The sequence below is a fragment of the Mycena indigotica genome, assembly GCF_014461135.1.
Source record: "Mycena indigotica strain 171206Taipei chromosome Unknown Mind.scaff0004, whole genome shotgun sequence".
NCBI lineage: Eukaryota > Fungi > Basidiomycota > Agaricomycetes > Agaricales > Mycenaceae > Mycena > Mycena indigotica.
Window position 1 is genome coordinate 3,920,617 of NW_023503003.1, and position 23,882 is coordinate 3,944,498.

General features: G+C 51.6%; 5 protein-coding genes across 5 annotated transcripts; 3 read left to right on the forward strand and 2 right to left on the reverse strand.

Annotated features, from left to right (window-relative positions):
- Positions 1-3,794: 3,794 nt before the first annotated feature.
- Positions 3,795-5,387, forward strand: MIND_00508900 (Very-long-chain 3-oxoacyl-CoA reductase; the record flags this gene model as incomplete). Its single annotated transcript, XM_037361882.1, has 7 exons — positions 3,795-4,122; positions 4,171-4,289; positions 4,344-4,503; positions 4,551-4,667; positions 4,716-4,854; positions 4,903-5,071; positions 5,121-5,387. The coding sequence occupies 7 exons, from the start codon at positions 3,795-3,797 to the stop codon at positions 5,385-5,387; spliced, it is 1,299 nt and encodes a 432-aa protein (XP_037222174.1).
- A 132-nt stretch (positions 5,388-5,519) lies between these two features.
- Positions 5,520-9,661, reverse strand: MIND_00509000 (ACT-7 domain-containing protein; the record flags this gene model as incomplete). The annotated part of the gene is made up of 5 exons (XM_037361883.1): positions 5,520-8,330; positions 8,387-8,643; positions 8,692-8,920; positions 9,190-9,344; positions 9,403-9,661. 5 exons carry the CDS (start codon positions 9,659-9,661, stop codon positions 5,520-5,522), a joined length of 3,711 nt encoding a protein of 1,236 aa, XP_037222175.1.
- Positions 9,662-11,575: 1,914 nt separating this feature from the next.
- MIND_00509200 (ACT-7 domain-containing protein) lies at positions 11,576-13,162 on the reverse strand (the record flags this gene model as incomplete). Its single annotated transcript, XM_037361884.1, has 3 exons — positions 11,576-12,529; positions 12,585-12,915; positions 12,963-13,162. 3 exons carry the CDS (start codon positions 13,160-13,162, stop codon positions 11,576-11,578), a joined length of 1,485 nt encoding a protein of 494 aa, XP_037222176.1.
- A 29-nt stretch (positions 13,163-13,191) lies between these two features.
- On the forward strand, positions 13,192-14,175 carry MIND_00509300 (Elongation factor Ts, mitochondrial; the record flags this gene model as incomplete). Its single annotated transcript, XM_037361885.1, has 1 exon — positions 13,192-14,175. Exon 1 carries the CDS (start codon positions 13,210-13,212, stop codon positions 14,173-14,175), a length of 966 nt encoding a protein of 321 aa, XP_037222177.1. The 5' UTR covers positions 13,192-13,209.
- Positions 14,176-16,895: 2,720 nt separating this feature from the next.
- Positions 16,896-23,878, forward strand: MIND_00509500 (uncharacterized protein; the record flags this gene model as incomplete). Its single annotated transcript, XM_037361886.1, has 17 exons — positions 16,896-17,886; positions 17,937-18,021; positions 18,068-18,370; positions 18,417-18,693; positions 18,738-18,935; positions 18,976-19,080; positions 19,129-19,249; positions 19,301-19,476; positions 19,524-19,655; positions 19,941-19,991; positions 20,041-21,247; positions 21,300-21,907; positions 21,956-22,257; positions 22,308-22,779; positions 22,837-23,032; positions 23,077-23,411; positions 23,474-23,878. 17 exons carry the CDS (start codon positions 16,896-16,898, stop codon positions 23,876-23,878), a joined length of 5,964 nt encoding a protein of 1,987 aa, XP_037222178.1.
- Positions 23,879-23,882: the final 4 nt, after the last annotated feature.

The window sequence follows — 23,882 nt, forward strand, 5'->3', positions numbered from 1 at the left end:
CCGCAAACAGTGAGGTTATTATCTTATCAGCTCTTCCTTGTGTTCTAAAGCCCTTTAGGTTGGATTTTCGTAGCGCTTCCGCAAGGGGCTCAATCGCTAGGTCGAAGAGGAGGCAGGACAGCGGGTCTCCTTGGCGGACGCCGCGAGTTACTTTGAATGGCTTTTCACTTCTTTCGCCATTGACCATAACATACGTATGTGCGTCGCTGTATAGTGCTTTTGTCGTGTTGATGAACTCATCCGGCAGATTAAAAGCTCTTAATGTTTTCCATAGATAGTCATGCTCGACCTTGTCGTACGCTTTCTCCTGGTCTAATGCAACAATTACTCCATTGTGCTCTGTTGCTTCTGCCCATTCTATTATTCTTTTTGTAAGCCACACTTGGTCTCTGATCTGCCTCCCTGGGACAAAGCCGGCTTGGTCTGGGTGAATTAAGCTAGGTGCGACGTGTGCGAGCTTGATGGCCAGCGCTTTGGTCATTACTTTATAGTCCGTGTTGAGTAGGGATATTGGCCTATAGTTTGCGATGTCTGCCTTGTCATTTTTCTTATATAGTGGGCACATCCAGCTCTCGGAGAAGCCGGACTCCTTGACCATTCCGTGTATCTCAATGTCGTTAAACACCGCTTGCAGTGCTCCGACTACGTCAAACGCGGGTTTGTTTCTGTCGGTCAGTGACTTGTATCTATCATTCAAACTTTTCCATACTTCATACGGTATCCCATCTAGTCCGGGGGCCTTGCAGTTGGCCGATACTTTGAGCGCATATTCCACTTCTTCTCTGGACAAGGGGCCTTTTAACAATTGGGCTTGTTCGTCATTTACCGTTCGTTCTATTCTTGACAGGACCCGCGTTGTCGCTGTTTCCCGCGCTTCCTCTGGGGTGTCTGCTCTGACAGACTGGAGGTTGTTGTGGTAGTTCCGCGCTATTGTCGCCATCTTCTTGGAGTCTGTCTCATATCTCGGGGCTTCTTCGTCGCGAGGGTTGGTTCGTAGCCTCCGGATCAGGTCCCTCGGCTTCGCGGGTTTGTTGAGCTTCGACCAATATCTACCAATGATCTCCCCTTCAAGCCTGTTTCGCACTTTGACGGTCAGTCTTGAACTCTTATATCTTTTCTTCTGCAGCTCAACTAGTCTCTCGGTGATCACCGTTCCCGCCAGCATCTTCTCTTCCTCATCTATGGCAGGGTTATTCACGATGTTGTCCAGCCTGGCCTCCATATCCGCAATTTCCTTGGTCATCCTCGGTATTAGTATCTTTGCTCTCTCCCGAGCCTTGTTTCTGATTTCTTTCTTCAGGTCTCGCCAGAGCGTTTGCCGCGTTTTCATTAGGATTCCACTCTTCTTCCCTCAGTGTTGTGAGTTTTGCGTGGAACTCTATTCCTTTGGTGTCCACGAATTCAGTAAGCACTCTGTCTTTTAGTATATGCATTGGCCAGACCCATCTCCCGTGCCCTATTGTGGGCGCGTCTGCAGTCGTCACTTTTACTGACACCATGTCGTGGTCCGTTTCGATGCCTACAGACTCAATTCTCCATTCAAAGGTTTCTTCTAGCATCTCTCTCCGGACATAAATCCGGTCTAGCCTCGACCTGGCTCCGCCTTGAGCTGCCGTTTGGGAATATGTGTAGGCTCTTGTCGTGGGGAACGTATCTCGCCATCCGTCTATCAATCCTAGGTATGATTTAAGGTCGTCTAGTGCATCCACCGCATCTGTGTCATCTTCTCTCGCAGGGAGCCTATCGACGGTGGCCTCGACAATGTTCATGTCACCAGCCATGATGTCTGGTCGGCGAATCTCGGGGTTGTCCTCATAGTATTTTTTAATCTCCTTCCAGAATTGTTCGTTTTCTCGATCATCTGTCGGTGCGTAGACCCCCAGTATCGAGAGTGGTGTCCCGTCCCCATTTTTCATTTCTAGTATCATGGCTCTTCCCGGGACGACTTCTCGGCGGACAACGTTGTCAGTTTCTACTAGGAATTTATTCAAGACTATTGCTACCCCATGGGAGTTAGCGGCCTCTGAGCTCTTGGAGTACTCCAACCTGATACTTCTGCCAAAGAGGGCATCCACTCGTTCTTTCCTCTCGTCATTCATGTGAGCTTCGCCCACAATCAGTACTCCGGTCTTCTTTTCGCGCATCAGCTGCCATATTTCGGGCCACTTGTTCTTCTCATTTCTGACGTTTGCGTGTCCGAACCCCTTCACATTCAAGGCGGACACCTTGATCGCCGACTTGACATTCTTCCTCCCGGTCCCGCCTATTTGTGCTGGTCCGGGGTAGAATCTGTTGTTTGCGTTATTTTCTGTTTGGTTCTGTCTATAACAGTGGTTCTGCTCGTCTTGTTCTCCAGACGGCGTCCCGTTTCCATTTCGGGTTCCGTTTATCACGGTTCCCCCATGATCTGGGGTTGGGCTCCTTCGTTCGGGCCCTTGCACGTACTGTGCGTTGTCAACGTCTATACTGACGTTGCCCGGAGTCTGTATCGCATCCGGGTTGGCATCCGGCCAGCCATCATCGAAATTCTGTGGGGTTATGTTCCATGGGAGCAGACCCGTCCAGAATTCCTCCAGCTGGTCGTCCGCCCATTCCCCTCCATCGGATCTACTCTCATCGGAGCTCTGCTGATCGGTGGCGGAATCAGCGTCTCCTCGAGTGTCACCGTCGTTGTCCCAAGCCGTAAGTTCGTCACCGTATGAATCTGCAAAGCAGTTAATGAAGTTGTATTGAGGTTGAGTAGCAAGAAAGGCCCGCCGGGATCCCCGCTAAGGATTCCGGCGGATGTGCCTACCGTTTGGGGTTAGCGGGGTATCGCTTCGTGTCCGCCCGAGCGGACACAAGTCCTACCCCGCCATGCCAGGACTGCTGGCCGGCAGACCCCGACCTGAAAAGGTCCCGCCGTTGCGGCGTCACTGGCTTGGGTTCGAGCAGAGTTTGAGGCTCTGCTCGTCACCCAGTCAATGACGCGTAACCCTCCCCCGTTTCCTGTCCCGTCTCCCTACAGATGGTCAGTAAATGTGGCGGGTTCGGGCCGCGTGTGCCTATGGCGCACGACTTCTTCCAATCTCGGGCTTGGGGTTGTTCATAAGCAGTACTATTGCGTCGAAGAACATGTGTACAGGTAGCATTAGATGGGTCAGGTATCGGAACGAGCCTCCACTAGTTGGACGTAAGTAGCGGTCATGTTGTTTATGCCATTCAAGAGCCGCTCGGCAGTCCATGCTCCACGCCGGGGTACTACAACGGTGCGATGTCTCTTCACTTGATGTTTGTGGAGGTAGTGGTTGGCCCTCAAGTTGAATTTCGGGGTTGGGAGATCGGATTCGTGGTTCCGTATTCGCACATGTTTGCGCCGTTGGCGACGGTACATGTGGAGCTGGGATCTCTGGTGCGGGGGCGCGACTGGGTGATGGCGGGGTCGTTTCGTCATTCACGGAGGACTTCTTGTCGGTTTTCTTCGCCATCCGCGGGTTTTCTTTGGGGTGGAGTTGCTCAGGTAGCGCGCTGAGGGTAACTAGATGGGTTGTTGTCACAGCTAGCTAGCTTGCAGGCCACGTGATTGAAAATTTTCTGGGTGCGAGGTCCAGCGATGTGGTTCGATGTCGGGTCAGTTAGCCGTCGGGTGCTCAGCAAGTATTGCCTAAGGCCTAAGGTCCTTATGACACGTTGGGGGGGGAGCTCGTTGTTCTGAGCTGTAGGACTCGAGGAGGGTTCTGTGGTATGTCGACCTCCCCGCGGTGGTCAGCAGGGGGTGATTCCTCGGGCAGAGCTCGTTGTTCTTAGGGTACACGATGAGGGTTCATGGATGGAGAGAGGAATTGTATTATGTCGTGTCGCGCGTCAAGATTGGTACGGCAGTAGTGGTATTCCCAATGAGTGCGCCGCCCTTCATTCGGCAGGCTTGGTGTTCGACCCTACAGGCCGCCCTGTCTGTGCAGGGTCCACGACGTGTGGCCAGAGCGCGTATATGCCTCCGCACCGCGCACTGCGGTGGGGGGTTTATGTGCGGATTCGTCCCATCACCAAAGAGATGGTGGTGGTTCGTGATCAACACAGCCCCCACGAACTTTTTTATCATGGACGCGTTGCAGCCATTTGTCGACCAGACGCGGTCCTTCGGTGCGTGAACGACGTGTCTGTTTGGCTATGCTATCTCAAGAGCCTCAGTCAAAACATCTCCGTGGTGGATTTCCAGCCTTGTCGCTCTGGGGTCATTTGGCGCTGCTCGGCTTGCTTACCAGACTCTTTCTGTCTTCCTGCAAACATTCATTCTCTCCGGGACAAGTGTAAGCACCCAACTGGATCTCATTTTGCTCAGCTGCTTACTCGTCATTGTCCAGCTCCGAAAGTTTGGGGCAAAGAAAGGCGCTTGGGCCGTGGTGACCGGCGCGTCGGACGGCATTGGGAAGGAGTTCGCGACCCAGCTCGCAGGACGGGGATTTAATGTGCTTCTCGTTGCGAGGAATGCAGCGGTACTGTCGACTGTGGGCCAAGAAATAGGTCCGTCCTTGTTCTTCTCTCCTCAACATCCATCAACGGCAGTCAAGAGAGCAAATATCCTGGCACCCAAACAGCCATACATACCATCGACTTTGCCAAGGCAGACGAAGCCGCATACGAAGCCTTTGCGCGTCAGGTCGCTGCGCTCGATGTCGGGGTTCTCGGTGTGTTTTTCCATTTCACTTTTCTCTCATTTCTGAGTTCTTTCCCAGTGAATAATGTCGGCAAGTCGCACGCATACCCCGCCTATTTGGTCGACACGCCTCTCGACGAGATGCGCGATATTGTGCAGATCAATGTCAACGCTACACTGCGAGTAACCTATTCGGTCCTCCCAGGCATGATCAAACAGTCAGTGCCTGCTTTGAAGATTAACTCCCGTTTTTTATGCCTTTACAGGAAGCGCGGACTCATCCTCAACATCGGTTCATTCGCCGGCTCCGTTCCATCTCCAATGCTCGCTACTTATTCTGGCACCAAGGCCTTCCTCTCGACCTTTACCAGTGCGCTCGCAGAAGAGGTCCGTCAGCACAAAATCGTCGTCGAGCACGTCAACACCCACTTTGTCGTTCGTCTCCCAGCCTTAACCTTTCTCGCGTTGTTGAAATGTTTATCAGGTTTCTAAGCTGTCTAAAATCCGGCACTCATCTCTGCTGGTCCCGACCCCCAAATCCTATGTCCGCTCGGTTCTAACCAAAATCGGACTGGCTTGTGGGGCAGCCTACAGTGGCCGCCCCGAAACCAGCACCCCATACTGGTCCCACGCACTGCTCGACTGGCTTATCAACGCGGTCGGCATGCCCTGGGTGTTTATTTTGTACACCCACAATTTACACAAAGACATCCGTAGACGGGCTCTCAAAAAGCTCGCCAAGACTCAGTAGCGTAGCACTATTACTAATCCCGAGCGCATTTTGTAAAAACAAATGAATGTGGCCTTATAGCCGTCCATTAGGGTTACAACAGTTCTGTAGAGAAGAAAGAAAGAAAAAATAATAAAAAGGTAGAAACCAAATCTACATTGTCTTATACGCGTCCCGCTCAAATGCATCGTCGTCATCCGGTGGTAGCGAGGGAGCAACCTTCCTTGGTGTCTGCCGCCGTCGCCCTTTAGAAGGCGTCGCCTCCTTCTTGCCCCTACTCCTTAGTGAATTCTTGCCCATGTATTCAGTGTCGTTGACCGCAAGGAAATCCGCCTCATCCCGCAGCGCCAGCTCGTCATCCAAGTCGTCTAATGGGTCCGATATCCGTTGGCTCATATAAACACCCGCATGACCATTGCCATTGCCGATTGAAGCGTGGCGAGTGTAGGACACTGCACGCTCAGCCGTAGCTTTGCTGTCCACGACGGCCATAAACACGTCTTCGTTGGCTTCCGGTAACTGTCCATAATGCCCCGTTCGGAATTGGTCCGCGGGGGGGATTTCGGTTTTGACCAACTCTTCGATCGAGGCTGGGGGCCTGAACACAGACTCCGACTCGCCCGTCAAAAAATCGACATGATTGATCTCCATCGGCACAAAGTCAGGTATGGACTGATGTGGTTCGGAAGTTTGTGGCTCAGGCTGACCCGGTAGGTCCTGCGGGAAATCGACCATGTGCCGTTGTGGATCAATATTCAGTGGTTGAAACTGGCCAGGGTCTTCAGGCATATCTGCGAAATTCATTTGCTGTTCTGGATTGGGTGTGCCAGGAGCATCCTCCTTCGAATTGTCCATCCGGTCTTCTGGTTCGGGGCTGGGCTCAAGGCTAGGTAATTTAGACTCGCCAGTGTCGTCAAGTTCATCCTTGGAGTCACTCGTGGGCTCATCTGAGTCGAGGTCAGACAAGGGGTCATCATCATCCACGCCTAATGCAACCCGCCGGCTTTCTTGCACCACTCGCTCATCGTCCCAATGCTCAGGACCTTCCGGAAGCGGTCCCTCCTCGCGGACCCATTCTCGGATGGATAATGGCAACTCAAACTCATATTCCTCTTTGCTGGTTAGGAATGATGGTATTTTAACACCAAACGCGTCCCGAGTATTCCGTGATGTTCGTCCGGCGGCTACCATGATGGACGGTGTTTTGACCAACTTGCGATACGCGGAAGTTGCGTTCGCCGGAATTGCAAGCACGGTGGTGATAGATTTCCGATGAACGTTATATACCCTGCCTCCTCGGGTGGCAGGAGGAGCGGATACTCGGACTGTTTGTGGTGGAGGAGAAGGAGCGGGAGTGGGTTCGGCGGGAGTGGCAGTAGTAGAAGGGGGGGTAACGGGAACGGGAGGGGCAAGGGGAGCGGGTAGAGAAATTCTACCACCCCGACCTCGACCCCGGTTGCCGCCACGGGCACCGCCACGACTAGCACCACGACCAACACCACGACCAGCACCACGACCACCACGACCACCGCGAGCGCCACGAGTTCCACGATTTCCACGAGTACCACGTGTGCCACGAGCAACGGGGGCAGACAGCGTTTGAATGGGAGGTACAGACTCATCGCGATATGAAGATGTGGACTCTGATTTCGGCGGAGGAGTTAGCATGCTTGGGTCGTCAGAGCTAAATGGTGAAGCTGCCCGTTCAAACACAGTGAGTTGTTCAATTGGAGGATGTTGTTCAATTTGTTCCATTTGAGGATAAAGCTGGATACCAGGAGGCTGTTCAGGTTCCATTTCAGGATAATGACCGTTGGCGGGAGGTTGTTCAATCGAGGAATATTGTGCCATTGCGGGATATTGCCCATCTGGGAAATATTGATCGCTTGGAGGATGGAATGTCGGATACTGATCTAGGCCAGGATATTGACTAAATGCAGGATAATGTCCGAAAGCAGGAGGTTCTGGATGTTCTTGAATAGCAGGAATTTGTTGGATAGCAGGAGGTTGCTCGATAGCGGGCGGTTCGTCGATAGCAGGAGGTTGTTCTATAGAAGGATGTTGCTCAATAGCAGGAGGTTGTTCAATGACAGGAGGCTGGTGAACCATAAGCGGGTGTTCAACAACAGCAGGAGGCTCGTCATCGACCATTAAGTGTTGTTCGACTATTTGTCGCTCCTCGTCTGTCAAGTGTCCATCCACCGTCGGGGGTTCTGGAGGTGGCGGAGGTGGCTGCTCAATGGGAACATCGTCACCAACAACATCAATAGGCTGGTCAGGCACATAACCGAACTGCAGCTGAGAATGCGGGTGGTGGTCAAGTTTCGCCCGTTTACGCGACGATTTGGGGCGACCCTTGGCCTTGACCGGTCTCTCGTAGTCCGGATCGAGTTCATCCTCCTCAATAGGATGCGGGTAATTTATTAATCGGCCTTTGCGAGGACTTGAAGGTGCAGGAGAAGTACGCCGCCGTTTTTTGTTCGGCGAGGCGGGACTCGAAGTAGACGGCTGCGACTGCTTGAACCGTGTTATGACCAACTTTGGATTTTTCTGTGGCGGGGGTTCGTCCTCTGAGTATGGCTCCTCGGGTGTCAAAAGTGCATCAGCGCTGGACTGTTTGCGAGCGGGTAGAAGAATGCGATAGCGTTCCTCTAAACTTTGCGCATTCTCCAACATCTCTCGCCTTCGACGCTCTCCTTCCGCATATTGCTGGGGAGTGGCACCAAGAATCCCGAGACCGGCGTCTTCGTCAACGTAGTCTTGGTGCAAAGGTCGAGGAGAGAACCAGTCCGCAGGGGCAGCCAGAAAGGCAGAATTGTCCATTGCTCTTAGCTGGTCAATCCGCTCTTTGAGTTTGTATTGCTCGTGCTTTAGTTTCTCCTTCTCTCGTAGCCGTTGGCGCTTCTCAAACGCCTCGAATTTGCGATGACGCTTCTCATAGACCGAGTCTGAATCTGCGGCAGACTGTGGACACCGATTGTTCAATAAGACCGAGGGAGCTCGTTTGCAGGCTCACTCACTGGATCTGGGAGGGTAGTAGGAACCTTCGCTCGTAATCGGGAGGTGACCTGCACAATCTCGAAAGAGGGCACCTCAATTTCGAGTTGCTCGCGGAAGCCTTTTATGACGTCCGGACGGTCAAAATATGTTTCGCGAGCAGTGACATTGATAGCGGCAGAAGGACCGGCAATGGCCAGCTCTTGGGCAACTTGCTCGAGTCTGTCGTCGGTCCTGAATAATATGACGGTGTCGGAGGGGACAACGGAGTCTAATTCAGCTGCAAAGAGTTCATGAACGGGCGACAACAGTGTTGAAACCCACATACGCCTCGCCTCATTATGTAGAATCAAGTCGTCGATATCGCAGCTGCCTATGCCGCTTCCTACACCAGGCCCGCCTCTCCGGGACCTTGAAGGCAGAATGCGCTTTTGGAATCCCTGCTGAATTTTCGCCGCCAATGTGGCATCGCTGTCCATGAACGAGATGTGATTGCTGGGATCCAAGAGGAGAGTGAAATCGTTTCGGGACCACGCAGGTCGGTGTGGGAGCTCTGGCTGCTAGCTTAGCAGAGGCGGAGTGGGGAGTGGTGACGCTGGCGGACGTCCCGGAGGAGAACAAGCAATTGGCGAGTAATTGTGGCCAGTTAGAGTCGTAGGTCACACACTCAACAAAAGTAAAACACGCTTCCAGACCTCCGACCATTACTCGCTTGTATTTTGACCGCGCGCATTGTCCTCAAACGACCGACTACAACTACAACAACACCCAGCCGTCGTCTCTCAACGCCTTGGCTGCCGATTCTTGTTGTTTTTGTGGCACCTACACATCGAATTTGGCCAATCAGTTTCACTCTCTCTCGTTGTACGAATTGAAACCCTCTAACTAGAATGTAATCCGTGTTCCACGTGGAAACAGCGAAGATGCCTATTTCACTGCGCTTGAGTGGTTCTGTAAACCCACTCAGCACACCCGTAAGATCTACCACACAAAGAGATTCAGTTGATTCAGACTTGTCTTGATCCAACGCATCACTGACTGAATTCCATCGGCCCTGCGATCTTGAAAGCACTCCAGGTCGCAAACTCAGCGTATTCACTGGGGGTTATCCCTTCGCGATATACCCCCACCACAGAAAGCTCGTCCTTAGTCCTTGTGATTGAGATAAAGCTCTCATCATCCTCGGCGAGAAGGTCTTGGAGGGCTTTGTTGAGTTCGGTCAGCTGCAACTGCCTGACGAACCAACTCCCCGAAAGGGTGTGAACGTGGAGACATTCGTGGTCAGAAGGAGGTGCCATTTGTTCTCTGGTCACGATCTGAGTGCTACAAGTATATTGGAAAATTCAGAAGGAATGAGATTCGAGGCGCAACAGCACTCGTTAAGTAGAGACTATAGAGAGTGTATAAGCTTGGTCGCCGGAATTGCTTGTCAAGACATCGGATGCCTTCGATCCTGTGGGTAGGCTATCGCTCGAGAACTGCGTCCGCCCATCGAAAGCAAGGAGAAGCAGGTCGCCTGATGTCACCTTCGTATGGAGGGTTAGTAGAGCCAATCAGCAGTCGAGAACAAAAACATACAGCACTGAAAGTTGTCGATTCTCCATTTCCACAACCAAAAATACCGCCACTAACGCCGCAAGTGCCTTTGGAGCTCGATAGTTTCAAACTGTCCGCATTACCAGACAACGTGAAAGTGGCTGGGGTCTGGGAACTGAACGTTCCTTTGGAGAGCAAAGCGCCAACTTCCGATCCATCTTGAACTGCTTGAATTGTAGCTTTGGTGGGTACACCAGTTGCGCCGGTCGTTTGGGTTTGAGTGGAAGACTTGGTGGAGGTCTTCGTGGCTGTTTTGGATGGCTCTGGTGAGCCGGCCTTCGGAAGATATTTGATTCCAGTCTTTGGACACGACCCAGCTTTAGGAGTATCGATTGCGACGAATTTGCCGTCGATGATAGAGCCTTGCAGGTTGTGGTAATAAGAAACTTGGAATAGCTCCCCCTTTTTACAGTCAAGCTCAGGCGTGAACTTGGGAACAGATGAGAAAGAAATTGAGGTCATTGAGCTAGTAAACGCACGCCGAAGCCAACTTCAAGGGCAGACGTAAGACTGTCAAGCGTATGGGTTTCGGTTTCGGATGGTGTGATGCCTGCATCGGCGAGCCATTTAAACGTAGGTAATTCCTTGAAGAGTTTTACAACTGTGTTGAAGAATGCGACTGCCTGTATGCTCATTAAACTTGGGACACAACAACAAGCATAAGAACATTACCTCGGCTCCGGTGGGACTGCCGTCAGGCAAACAGGTAACGTCGAGGGTGCTCAGACAAGTTCCATGCTAAAACCTGAGCTGAACGCCTGGTACCATCTATACTAGAGCACCAACCTTTGCCCATTCATGCTCCCAGAGTTCTTCATCATTGCCGCCGAGATTCTCAAGAATATTGAGTGCACGAGTCATTAGGGGAATAACAATACCTTCCAGAAAGTGTTCATAAAATCCAGCGTATCGCTCGCGCCTTGGTCTCGTAGGAGCTATAGAGGGTGTTAATACTAGACAGACGCAACTTGAAGAGCTATTCACTCCAGCAATGTCCGTATACTCTCTCGACGGATCGCAATTGGAATCAAAACCGCCAGAGCAACTAAGCCGTAGAAATGAGATCAAAAAGACTTGTACAATGGGTCGACACACCGATCAGGGAATAACCCGTGTATCGTCCAGCTATCTGACGGGCCAGTGGGTGGGTCGGTGTCCCAGAACTTGACAACCACGATGAATAATCTTCACTCGACCCATGGCTGGAATTGACCCACCTGGACTTGCAGAAGCAGGCCACTTGGGGCCTCGAAACAGCATAAATCGGCAACCCTCGAGGAATTGGTACACGATGCCGCGCCGTCGGTCCCACAACTGGTGCTTAACGCTCGGCGAAACAAATCTTGCGAAGACCAGCGAGAGAAAAGAGCGGGGGAAGCAGAGACCGATGCAAGCAAACCGGCGCTGGCAAAAAGGGTCGAGGCGAACATGGTCGAAAACTTGGAGAAGCTTTGCCATTCAAACACGTCTTTAATATCGGGCGATATGCCTCCATGTGGGGTTGGGCGGTGGTTGTCGTAGCCAAGAAACCACGCAAGACTGTCGCACGTGGACGAAAAGACTACATGACAACTGATCTTCTGAAGATCTACTACGACATAGACCCTCAACGAAAACTACGTGCCGGGGGGCCGGTTCCACTGGTTCGAGTTTGTCCAGCTATTTCCCGGCTGAAATTGATACGGGGGCTGCTGGGGTACAACCCCAAACCCAAATGCAGACGCAAACCGAGGGTTTATGTGAGGCTGCACAAAACCATTCGATGATGGTGTCCCGAAATTGAACTGAGATGGATCAGGCCATTGTGCGGTGGGATTCAAATGTGTTTGCGACGCTTGTTGGACATACCCAGAGCCATCTGGGTATTGTCCAGTAGCACGAGCAATTGCCATGGATGTTGGTGAACTCGATCGGGCTTGTGGTGGTGGCTGGGAACTGCGGCGGTCGTCAAACCGTTGTGAACGATGGCCTCCACCTCGCCCTCTCCTTTGACCGCGACTTCCTCTCCCCCTTCCGCGACCGATATTTGAAATCGAGTTTTGTGGTGGTTGTGGTGGTGGTGTTTGCATGTTGGTATAGTCGTCAGAATAGGGATCGTCGTATGGCATGGGGGCCGGTCGAGAAGAAGGCCCAGCTCCATAATTGTCATCGTATGCACTGTTATCTGCATAGGGATTTGTTTCATAGAAGGGCATGTCCTGATCCCGCATTTGTGCTGGCGAAGGAGTTGCCGCTCTCGAAGATGAAGCACCCGAGTGCCTAAATTTTGAGTCAGCCGTGGTTGCCTTTTCTTTTTTACAAGGTAGCACCCACCTCATTCTTCGTTTGTGTTCCGCCTCGGCTTCATCGTCAGAGAATTCAAGCTCGTAGTCCGCAGGTTCTTCATCATGCATATTACTAGCATCACTGCCTCTGAATCTCTTCAATTGGTCAACCGCCACGAACTTGCTCCGTCGGGGTACATGATATACCGCGCGGGACACTTGAACTTTCTGTGGGTCAATCGGGTACTCTGTGCTGAATTTTACTTGATATAAAGGCTGCGTTGTAGGTCCAAAAGTTTCGTAAATCTGTCTCGTATGTGAGCACTTTGAAATTTATGGCTGGAAGCATGGTCTAACGCACATATCCGAGAACTTTCTTGTCCTCGAATACAAGCAGAGTGTCAATATCAAGCGCATAAGGAACCGAAGAGGTGCCCTTGACAATAACAGTTTTGTCGATGACGCTGAGCACCTCGCCGACTGCCTCTAACGTTTCTTCAGGAGAGACCTCTTCTATGTCGGGGACAGTGATGTTTGATTCAAGGACTTCATTTTTGGTTTGGAAGTAGGACATCGCAGGAGGCGCTGCTGTTCCAGATTCTCCCTCATCGTCGTCGACGTCTTTGGTGTTTTTTTTCTGTTCTTCGTGGTCCGACTCCGATTCAGAAGAAGAGGTTTCAACAGAGGAGTCTCTGGAATGAATTCAGGTACTAGTCGGTTTAAACTGTGGACAACGCACGAATCAGACTCCTCTTCAACTTGAATGAGCTCAGCATGAATCTCGGCTTCACTCGCTTCGTCGCCCGAGCTGTCGATATCATCGGAATCTTCTACTTTTATCTCCTTCTTTTCATTTTGTGGTTCCGGGAGAGGCCCGAGAATATCCTGGATCAGCAATAAATCCTGCGCGAGCAAGCTGGGGACAGGGAAGGAGGACATGTCACGATCCCGTGACCGTTACTTTTTTTCTTTACACGGTCAACGGGATGTGGCATCGTTCGTGGGCAGTGAGCGCATGTTCTCTGCGGTGCTATTCTACAAAAACGCCAATAAAACTTGTCGCGGAACTCCGAAAATTAACTGAGGTTTCCATCGTCAAGGCGCGTGAAGCGCTGGAAGCCTCAAACAACGATGTCAATGCAGCACTCAAATGGCTGGACAAGGATCTCGCCGCCTCTGGTGCTAAACGAGCTGCAAAAGTTCAGGACAGGCACGCTGGAGAAGGACTTATTGCTGTTTCGCTGCTTTCTCCTGGGGCGGGTGGTAGAAGCGCTTTGCGTGCAGCGATGGTGGAACTCAACTGCGAAACGGACTTTGTGGGCAGAAACGACCTTTTCGGCCAACTAGCCGCCGACATTGCGCATACCGCCGCATTCATGTCTGAACAAGCAGACTTCCAAAATTACCCAGTCGACGTTTTGAACGACACACCTTTACTCTCCGCCCGCCACCTCAATCCCGATCCCTCCACCACCGTTTCTCGCGCCATTCGTGACCTGATATCCAAAGTTGGGGAGAACGTCGTATTAAAGCGCGCGATGACCGTGTTTCAAGAGCCCAGCCCGAATTCAAAAGAAGGCCATCGTCTAATTTCATACCTCCATGGCTCCGTCAACGACCCTATGCAGGGCCGTATCGGCGTACTTGGGCTACTCAAATTATCGTCCCCACAATCCATATTCCAGTCCACATCCAGCCGCGAAAACTTGGAGCGCCTTGAGCGTGCTTTGGCCCGGCAGATCGCGGGATTCGAGACACGCTCAATTCATTCCGACTCACAGGATGAGACAGCACTCTACCAACAACCGTTTATGATTGCTGGCGACCTTTCGGGGAAGCCAGTTGGTGAAGCGTTGGCAGCGTGGTCAACGACGCATGGACTGGATCAGAGTGCTCTGGGAGTTGAGCGGTTTGTGAAATGGGCAGTCGGTGAACCCAATGAAGAGTTGTGAAAATACCATGAAGTATATATGTACTGTAGCCCACCACTCGAAAGATAATCAGACATAATCCACTCTGCCCGCTTTTGGATTGGGGCTGTGCTTGCCTTCTTTTCTCTCCTTCCAACAAGTCCACGCGTTCTGAGCTGGTTGCCGACACTGGCTCGTCGCTGGCCGCAATACACAAGCACAAACCGGCGCGCTCGGACCGAAAACGTCTTCGGCTTGCTTGCTCTGCATGCTGCTGGTCTAGCCGCTTCCTCAAAGCTTGTTTGAGACTGTGCCCGCCTTCTGTCCCGTTGACGCTGCGCCCAGATGAACTTGGAGTGAGGCGCAATGGGGTTATGGTTCGACACTGACCGTCATTCGCAGTGATTGACGCCGCTATGTCTTCTAGTTGATGCTTGAAGCTGCAAGACGGAGTCATGTGCGATGGAGTGCTTGGCAGCACGGGTAAGTTCTGGGTGGAAGGACTCGTCTTTTGGGCAAGAACAGACACCTTTAACCTTATATAAATATCGTTGATCTTGCTCATTTGATCGACTCTGCATCGCTGGCTTGGGCCACATGAGCTCACTGTACTTCTTCCGTCCTCCATCAATCATGCACTCCGCTTTAAAAGGGTCAGCTTCGCCTCTACCAGCACGAACCACCCATGCGTGCCCTCGTTGTTTTTTCCTTGTTGTCCGGCGCCCTTGCCGTCAGTCCTGGTTTTCCGTACGGAAGCACCAAAGTTCGTGGGGTCAACTTGGGTGGCTGGTTGGTCCTCGAGGTGCAGGATTATTTGGGTCGTCTCCGAATTCCTGACCATTGTAGCCTTGGATCACGCCGTCTATCTTCGACAACACAGGTTCTCCAACACTACTTATAACGCGTCAGACACGCTAACATCGGCTAGGCAACCCCAACATCGTTGACGAATGGACTTTCGGTCAGCTACAAAGCAGATCGGCCGCTACCGCCACGTTAACCAATCACTGGAATACTTTCATCACGGAGGCTGATTTTGCTGCTATCAAGGCTGCTGGGTTGAATCATGTCCGTCTGCCCATCGGGTGCGTGTTGTTGTTTCTAGTCCACGACAGATTGCTAACCGTCATGTCAGGTATTGGGCATTCGAAGTTGGCCCTGGGGAACCCTACATTTCTGGCCAGCTTCCTTACCTCTCCAAAGCGATCCAATGGGCCACGAACCAAGGACTGAAGCTCATCATCGACCTTCACGGAGCACCAGGAAGCCAGAACGGATTTGACAAGTAAGTTGATGCTTTTTTTGTACTACCCTCACAAATGCTGATATCTTGGAAGCTCTGGTCATCGTATCCCTTCCCCGTGCGTGTAACATTCCGTATTTGCGTTCTTCTCTAACGCCCGAAAAGGACATGGCACACCAATAACACTAACGTGCAGCGAACCAGCAATGTCATCAAGACGATTGCCAACATGGTCAAAGACAACGCCGCAAATGTGCCTATCATAGCTCCACTGAATGAACCGGCTGGATACTTCGGGTCAGACGTCCTTGCGGTCACCAGACAAGTGAGTCAATGGTCTATGTTCGTTTGCAGGACATTGACAATCGGCCTAGTATTGGTATGATAGCTTTGGCAACGTTCGCTACCCGTATGGGTCATCACGGCAAAGTATAACCCGCCTGTCGCCTTCTCTTCATCATTTCTGACGCTCCATATAGGTGATACCGTCCTTCTGATCCACGACGCATTCCAGGTAGTAATAATCCTCCACATGGCCACCTATTTTAACCCACTTTTTTTATAGCCTCTCAGCTATTGGAATGGTGTGCTGACATACCCTAGCTATGAAGGCGTTGCGATGGTACAAGTCCCGACCATTTTTGGCTCGCTGCTTCTGACCTTCTTATAATAGGACACCCACATCTACACGATCTTCAGCGTGGCCGAGGAGCAAATGAGTCAACAAGACCATATTAACACCGTCTGTAGCAAGCGCAACTCACTCGCTACATTCGACCTGTGGACGATTGTTGGAGAATGGACTCCCGGTGCGTGCTCTGGCTCTCGAATTGATCGAATTTTTACACAATTGTAGCCATGACCGACTGTGCCAAGTATATCAATGGCCGCGGTGTCGGCTCTCGCTACGATGGGTCATATCCTGGTACCAGCTCCACGCGTGTTGGAAGCTGTAATGGCTGGACTGGATCTGCGTCGACATTCAGCTCAAGCTACAAGACCTTTTTGAGAAAATTCTGGGAAGCGCAAGTGAGCAGTTACGAGCAGGGACAAGGTTGGATTCAGTGGTGAGTGTCATTGAGTTTTTTTAAAGTTGTGGAGCTGATTTACTCTCAGGACGTGGAAGACCGAAGCTGGAACTGCCGAGGAGTGGTCATACAAGTCCGGACTCGCCAACGGCTGGATTCCATCCGACCCAACCAACCGTATTTACCCTAACGTTTGCGGCTAATTTCACGTTTTTTTCTCTCAACTCATACATTCACGCACTTGTACTCGTTCACGCATTCATCTTGATTATGATACTCAAGGAATCGTTGTCTACTTAGACCAAAGCAACTACCATATTCGTTGCATGATTTTAGAGCATATACTACTCTCGGTGTACTGCAATAAATGCTGTCAGCGCTAGTTGAGCACCCGCCGTCGGGACAGTCGCGTCTGAAAACGAGCAATCGCGTCAAGCCATACAGACACGTGATGCATCGTCACGCGTCAGCAACACGGTCACTCCCAAACTATGACGACCAGACGACCACTTTCGAGTCCGTCGTCCTCTCCACCCAGCAAGCGGCAACGACTCTCATCTCCCATATACGATCAACAAGCTGGGAACATCACAAGCGAAGATTTGGAAGCGTTTGACCGATTCGAGGCCTCACAATCGTCCAATGCTGACTTCCGCAACGATCCTGAGAACCCATTTGCCGCTGGTGCAGCCGGCTTCACTTCCGCATCCAAACTCCACACTACTCGACCCGCCTCTCCAGGTGACCGACGTTCATCTTCTCCGCCCCCACCCGAACCAGATTACGATGCCTGGTTCGCCCCTGCTACCGGCGTGCCAACAATGGTCACCTTTCAGACCGCCAGAACAGCGGCGACCGCCGCACCCTCTGCCACCTTTGGGAAGGCATCCGGTGTTGGCGTTTTCCAGCCATCGAGCGCTGCTCTTGCAAAAGCCAAGGAGAAAATGAGTGTATGGACGGAGACAACGACCACTACATCGCAAAGCGGCGTTGAGAACTTGTTTAAATCGGCTGCAAGTCTGCCCCGGGTGGCATCGCCAGAACGACCGATACGAACGTTGGGAAACGCAACCAATTCACCCAGCACCCCAAGTCCTGCCGAAGGTTTCCGTTCTGCCTCGATGGCCTTGTCGACACAATCAACACCGTCTATCGCTTTATCGAATAATAAACGATTCAAAGCTCCCACATTTGTCAACTCCCCTCTCAATCCCAACGCCCGTCGCCCAGAATCTACTCTTAACCACATGCTTTCAACACCGTTGAGGACACCGTATCGTTCTGCTCAGCCACTACCAAGTAGCTCGGCTGTTCGTACTAAACCGGCCTTCAAGACACCATTTAAGGCCGGCATGAAGCCCGGCCAAGTGGGACATGCAGCCCTACTAACCAAGCAAACGCCAGTTCAAACTACACCGCTTAAAACTCCCACCAGCGCTCTGCCTGCCCCAACACGAACTGTGAAACAATTCTTCGATTTGAGTACGCGATTTCACAAGATGCGCATCCAGCCTCTGCTCATCATCAATTAGAACCACCTCCAGAAAGGAAAACTCTCCGTTCCTCTGGACGAACCCCACAGGAATATACTGCTGCTGATCTTACGCAATATGGAGTGTAGGTTACATTTCAAGAAGGAACGATCGTCTAATGATTCATTTAGAAACGTAGCTGAGCTTGAAAGAATCACACCATCTATAGCTGCGTATTACAGCTTTCACACCACCACTCCAGAGCTATTGACCGAACTACCATTTACTCCCTCGAAGGCTTTCGGGACAGCTGCGGCCCTCGAAGAACTACTAGCAAGAGGTTGCTCACTTGCTACTAAACGATGGGTCGATAATCATTGGTGTCTTATCCTGTGGAAACTTGCAGGAATGGTCTGCCTTGAACCCGAGTTAGAGAAGGATCCAAGAACCAAACGATGGTGTTGGGAGGAAGTAATGCGACAATTGTTCTACCGGTATTTCTTATTCATACGCATTTCCTACTGCTAATTCGACAGCAAGATATGAACGTGAACTCAACTGTGGTGTGCGACCGCCACTACGCAACATCGCGACCCAGGACGCGCCAGCTTCTTGTCCGATCGTTTTATGTGTGTCCAATATCACATGGTTGGATGGTGGAATGTCCGACGATGGGGTTGCGCTTCCAGCCCACCCAGAACTTGAAGTCACAGACGGTTGGTACCGTTTGCGTGCTCAAGTTGATGCGCCACTCGCTCGCGCCATTCGAAGAGGTGTCATTCGTATTGGGCGGAAAGTCGGCGTGGTCGGTGCTCAAGTATGTTTCTCTCACATTTTCAACGAGCTCTGACGACGTTTAAGCTATCGAACGAGCGCAAAGAACCTCAAGAAGTGTTGGAGGCTTATAATTCGACCAAGCTGCAGTTTGTGGGGAATTGTACCCATCTTGTGCCATGGCACACTAAACTTGGATTCCAAACCAGTCCCTGGATAGCGACGATGCGTAGCTTGACTGCAGATGGTGGTCTGGTTCCTGCGCTGGATGTCGTACTTTTGAAGGTGATTGACTCGTCAAGTGAGGCAAACGCTGATTTTGTAGGTTTATCCGGTAGCATACATTGAGTTTATTGAGGAAGATGGCCAAAAGCGACGCGAAGGCCCACGAAGTGCCAAGGAAGAAGCACAAGAAGAGGAGCACTGGAAGGTAAATGCTGCAGCAAAAGAAGCTTCATATGCTAAGTCTCTTGCTTAGCGTCGTCGTGAGGTTCATGAAAGTAAGCTTCGGGAAGCAATGGACAAGAAAGAAATGCGCTATCGAGGGTATGCGGAACGACTAGAGCGGAAGGCTGGGCGGTCCATAACGTCCGGCGAGGGTGAGTTGTCGACATGTTTCTAAAGCTTAGGCGATGACTGTTGTTCTGTAGATGAACCGCCCGACGAGATCGACGACTTGTATGATCAACTGGAAGAGGCGGATGAAGCAGCTCAAGTACTGTCGCATATAAGTGCAGTCAATGCTGGGTGGCTTGCACGGTGCATTATGAACCGGTTAGAGAAGGAGCGTGAACGAGGGGCAGATGAGATCGAACAAGAACTAAAGGTAAGCCTTCATCTAATCAAATGAAGGTGATTAATAATTGATTCTAGACGTCATGTCCCCCGAGGGAAGTTCGCAACTTCAGGGTAATCTTTGTGCAAGATGCTGTGACCGTAAGGCGGACATCGAGTCGAACTGCACAACTTACCATCTGGGACGCGCTCAAGTACCCGGCTATGAATGTTGGTGAAAGGTACCAGGTGACAAATTTGCGGCCGACATCGTTAAGTGCTTGGATGGCACCAGACGAGGCAGGCTCGGAGATTTTGCTGAGTACGACTCAACGTTCGATTTGGAAGCGTGGATGAGATGATGTAACCCGTATGCTCGAGTGTTCACGTGTCTCGGCCGTTATGTAATACAATTGTTCATCGGTCGATTCTCACCACAACTCCTACTTCCTCCTACTCCAACCACAGCGTTGTGGTCCTCGACGACTACCGCTGTCCGGTTATTTGTCTGCATAGATGTCTTATGTCTATGCAGTCCACGCCTTCGTGCCAGAGCACGAGGATGAGGTATATAACTATCACATTCACAGATCCACACTTTCTTATTCAATTTCAGGTCCCATTCGAAGTCGGGGAGCGCATAGAAGTAGTAGAGAGGGATGATGAGTTCGGGGATGGGTGGTGGAGAGGTCGCAATCTTGCGGGCAAAGTCGGTCTATTCCCTCAGAGCTATACGACAACAGTGCCACCACCAGATGCGCCGAATCCAACAGTCCCGCCTCCCGAAGCTGATACTTCTGTCCCTGCGCTCCAAGCCCTACCGGAAGAACTTGAGTCTCCAGAGATTTCTCCGCTCTCTCCCCCTCCTGATATTCTTCTCAACGACAACGGAGTCGATGGGAATGGAGAGATGATGAAGGCTACCATGACCGACGTTCAAAAGGCCATTGAGCAGCTCGGCAGCCGAAACCGGAGTAACAGCGTCAACTTTGACCACGATGCTCGAAGTTTCAGTTTTGCTTCCACGAGGGACGAACGAACCTCAGACGATGAAGAGACAGATTTCGATATAAGTGAAGGGGAGGGCTGGCACAAGGGTGCGCGGAGAAAGCTCGCCGAGAAAGCTCGTCAGGCTGTTGCGGAGGCGGAAAAGTTGGAGGCTCTCTCAACTGGTCTCAGCAGCCGCACCAGTGCCCCTCCAATCGAAGTCGACATCAGCGACGAAAGCGAAAATGAAGGAGACGATGACGACCACGACATCTATAACTCACCACTCCGAGAACATCCATACATACCAGAGGAGGAAGAACCCGCAGAAGATGTTGACCAACTTGGCCGTATGCGTTCTCAAGAAGACATCCCAGCCACCGCAACTGCCCACTCTTTCCCGTCAACCGAAGTCCCGCCGACCCCCGTTTCTCTCGGAATGCCTCCAACAGTTGTGCCTATCGTTGAACCAGTCGCTGTCATTCCATTACCGCCTTCTCCCACCCCCATCCCCCCGCCATTGGAGACTTCACGTGACAAGACGGTTTCTCCAGGATTGCCATCGCCTGCATTGTCCGGAGGGCAGGCCGGAGTCACATCCAAACACAGCAGTGTTGCTTCTTCGGCCGCCTTGGCAGCTGGAGTAGTATCAAAACCCAGCAGCGTTGCATCTGCCCCGTTATCAGCCCTTAGCGAAGGCAAACAACGAGAAGATAGCGGGCATGCTGCGAGTGTAGGCAGTGCGCCAAAGCATCCTTCCGAGTGGTCTGTGGAAGAGGTTGTCGAATGGCTCAGGTCCAAAGGCTTTGACGACGATGTCTGTGACAAATTTACAGGTCCGTCTTTTTCTCCCGCATTTCTTGCGTCGGTTTCTGATAACAAATATAGAGCAAGAAATCACTGGAGATGTTTTGCTCGATTTAGATGTCAATCTTCTCAAGACTGAGATTGGCATTATGGCTTTCGGAAAGCGTATGCGAATCGCCAATACTATCGCCGATCTTCGACGACCTCCTTCCCCATCTGCTTCATTCTCACAAGGCTATAACCCACAAAACTCTCCTCAACACGCACAGTATGCAGTCGCCTATCCACACCCCCACACAGCACAGCCATATCCCAACTCGCCTCAATACACAGGGCATTCACGGACACAGTCCCAATCTCATTCGCACAACTCATATAATGGGCACACAAGTCTACAATCCTCTGTTGGTTCTCCATTAGCCAATGGCTACCTTGCACAAACTTACGGCCTTCCCAATGGACTCTTAAGTCCAGAAAGCGCCACCAATGGCGAGTTCCTCATCAGTCCCGTTGAGGAACAGCCAAAGACGGACATTGTCGACCTGGGGGCATCTTCAAATGATTCGATGGGGGCAAAAGTAAAGGGGCGTCCAGCTCAGCTCACTTTGTCTCCCAGCGATGGGGCCTTGAAAGCTACTGCAACTCAGAGCGATGTCGTTGAAGAAGATGAGCGGGCTGTCATGAGCGAAGTATATCTTGGTTTTTTTGGTCATTTTCCGTGTCTAAATACATTTTAGAGCGAACTTCCGGCCAGCGCCTCTATCCGAAAGCGGATATTTGGCGCGCGCGCACCCAGCTCCCCGCACTCCGTCAACGACCAAGGCAGCGTCAACTCCAAAGAGAATGAGTCTTCTGTGGAGGGCAAGTCATCGTCAAAGAAGAAAGAGAGCAATATTGCGCCAGGCCCTGGGCGGCATGCACGAGGCAGAAAGAGCATTGATGCCAGCACACAAGGAAAGGGGGCTGGTGAGCGATTAAGCATATTTGGTGCTTCGTTCGGAGGCACTCTTGGCCGCAAGCCTGCTCCGCGGTATTCAAGGTAATGATTTTACTTTCGGATCGTTGATAATTGACCCACAAAACTCTCAGTGGGGCTGACGATGACAAAGTCGACAAAACATCATCTGGCTTTACTCTTCCGCGTCTAAACCGCAAAAACGGTCGGCCATCGACTCCCGGAGGAGCTGCGGTACCTGCAGAAGGCATTTCTGCCCCATTATCACCTCCGGTTGGACCACCACCTCCTGCAACTCCCGCTACTAACCCAGCACTCCTACGAAAACGGACTTCTTCTGGACAAACTACGAATGAAGTCGCCAAAGCTGCTAATGCCGCCGCTAAAGCCTCGAACGGCACTGCCAAAGCTCCTCCAGCCTCCAATGGGAACGTGCCCTCCGCTGTTTCTAAGCTCAAGCCCAACATGAGCATCATTGAACAAATTGGGGAATCAGATCACGCTGGCTGGATGCGGAAAAAGGGCGACCGTTACTCGGGTTGGAAACTGCGCTACTTTGTTCTCAAGGGACCCGACTTGTACTGTTTGAAGAGCAGCAACAAATCAGTGCGTCATACTCTGCACATTACACTGCAGTTTAGACTGAAACTGAAACTTGCACAGGAAACCAAGATCAAAGCTTACATCAACGTTGTGGGATATAAAGTCACTGTCGACGAAAATGTTCACCCTGGTCGATATGGGTTCCGGATCGATCATGACCATGATAAGACACACTTTTTTAGTTCGGACGAGAAAACCGTTGTGCGAGACTGGATGAAGGCGATTATGAAGGCGACGATTGGACGAGATTATTCGAGTATATAAAAAGCTTATTCGATCAACATTGCTGACTTGTCTTAGAACCCGTCGTATCTTCCTGCAACATTCCGACTATTCCGTTGATGGTTGCTCAAGCAATGAATCCAGCCCCTCGGCCACCCTCGCCAACTGCTCGTGCAGCAACTCAACGCGCGATGCGCAGGGAAAACACAGACCAACCGTCGACAAGAGATGCTCGGGTTCTTATGCTGACAGGCTTTGCGACCAGCGACAACACTCCGAAAGAGGAGCGGACTCGACTCGACTCATTCTTCACCAACGAGACTGTGGACGGTGCGGCTAATGGTGGCGCCCCTGGCTCACCCCAGTCCTTCGTCCCTCCAAGACCTACACGAAGGATGAGCACACAACAGGCTGTCAGTGTTGATTCCGTATTTCCCTTAGAATACTATTGACGGGTAAAATAATGTAACATTAGCCTGCTCCCGTGGACGAGGGGCTGGTGGAATGGGCCAACTCACATCTTCCGTCGCACCTCCAGATCGTAGACCCAGCGGGACCCCTATGTGATGGTCTTGGTCTGCTCCGTCTCGCGGAATCAATCAAGGGCAAACCCTCCTCGCCTCCTGTCCCGGATTCAGCATTCCCCAAAGACCCCACGGACGACAACTTGGATGGCCTCTTCCGCTTGTTCGACCTCCTCCTAGATAACGAAGTACGGATGGGGAGTGTTAGCATTAATGACATACGGCAGGGCAAACGAGACAAAGTAATACAGCTTTTGCGCGGGCTAAAGGGCTGGGAGGACAAACGGATGCAGATCGCGACCTCGATCGGGAAAGGGTCTGCACAGGCTGGAGGATTTATGGCGTCGGCATATTAAACCC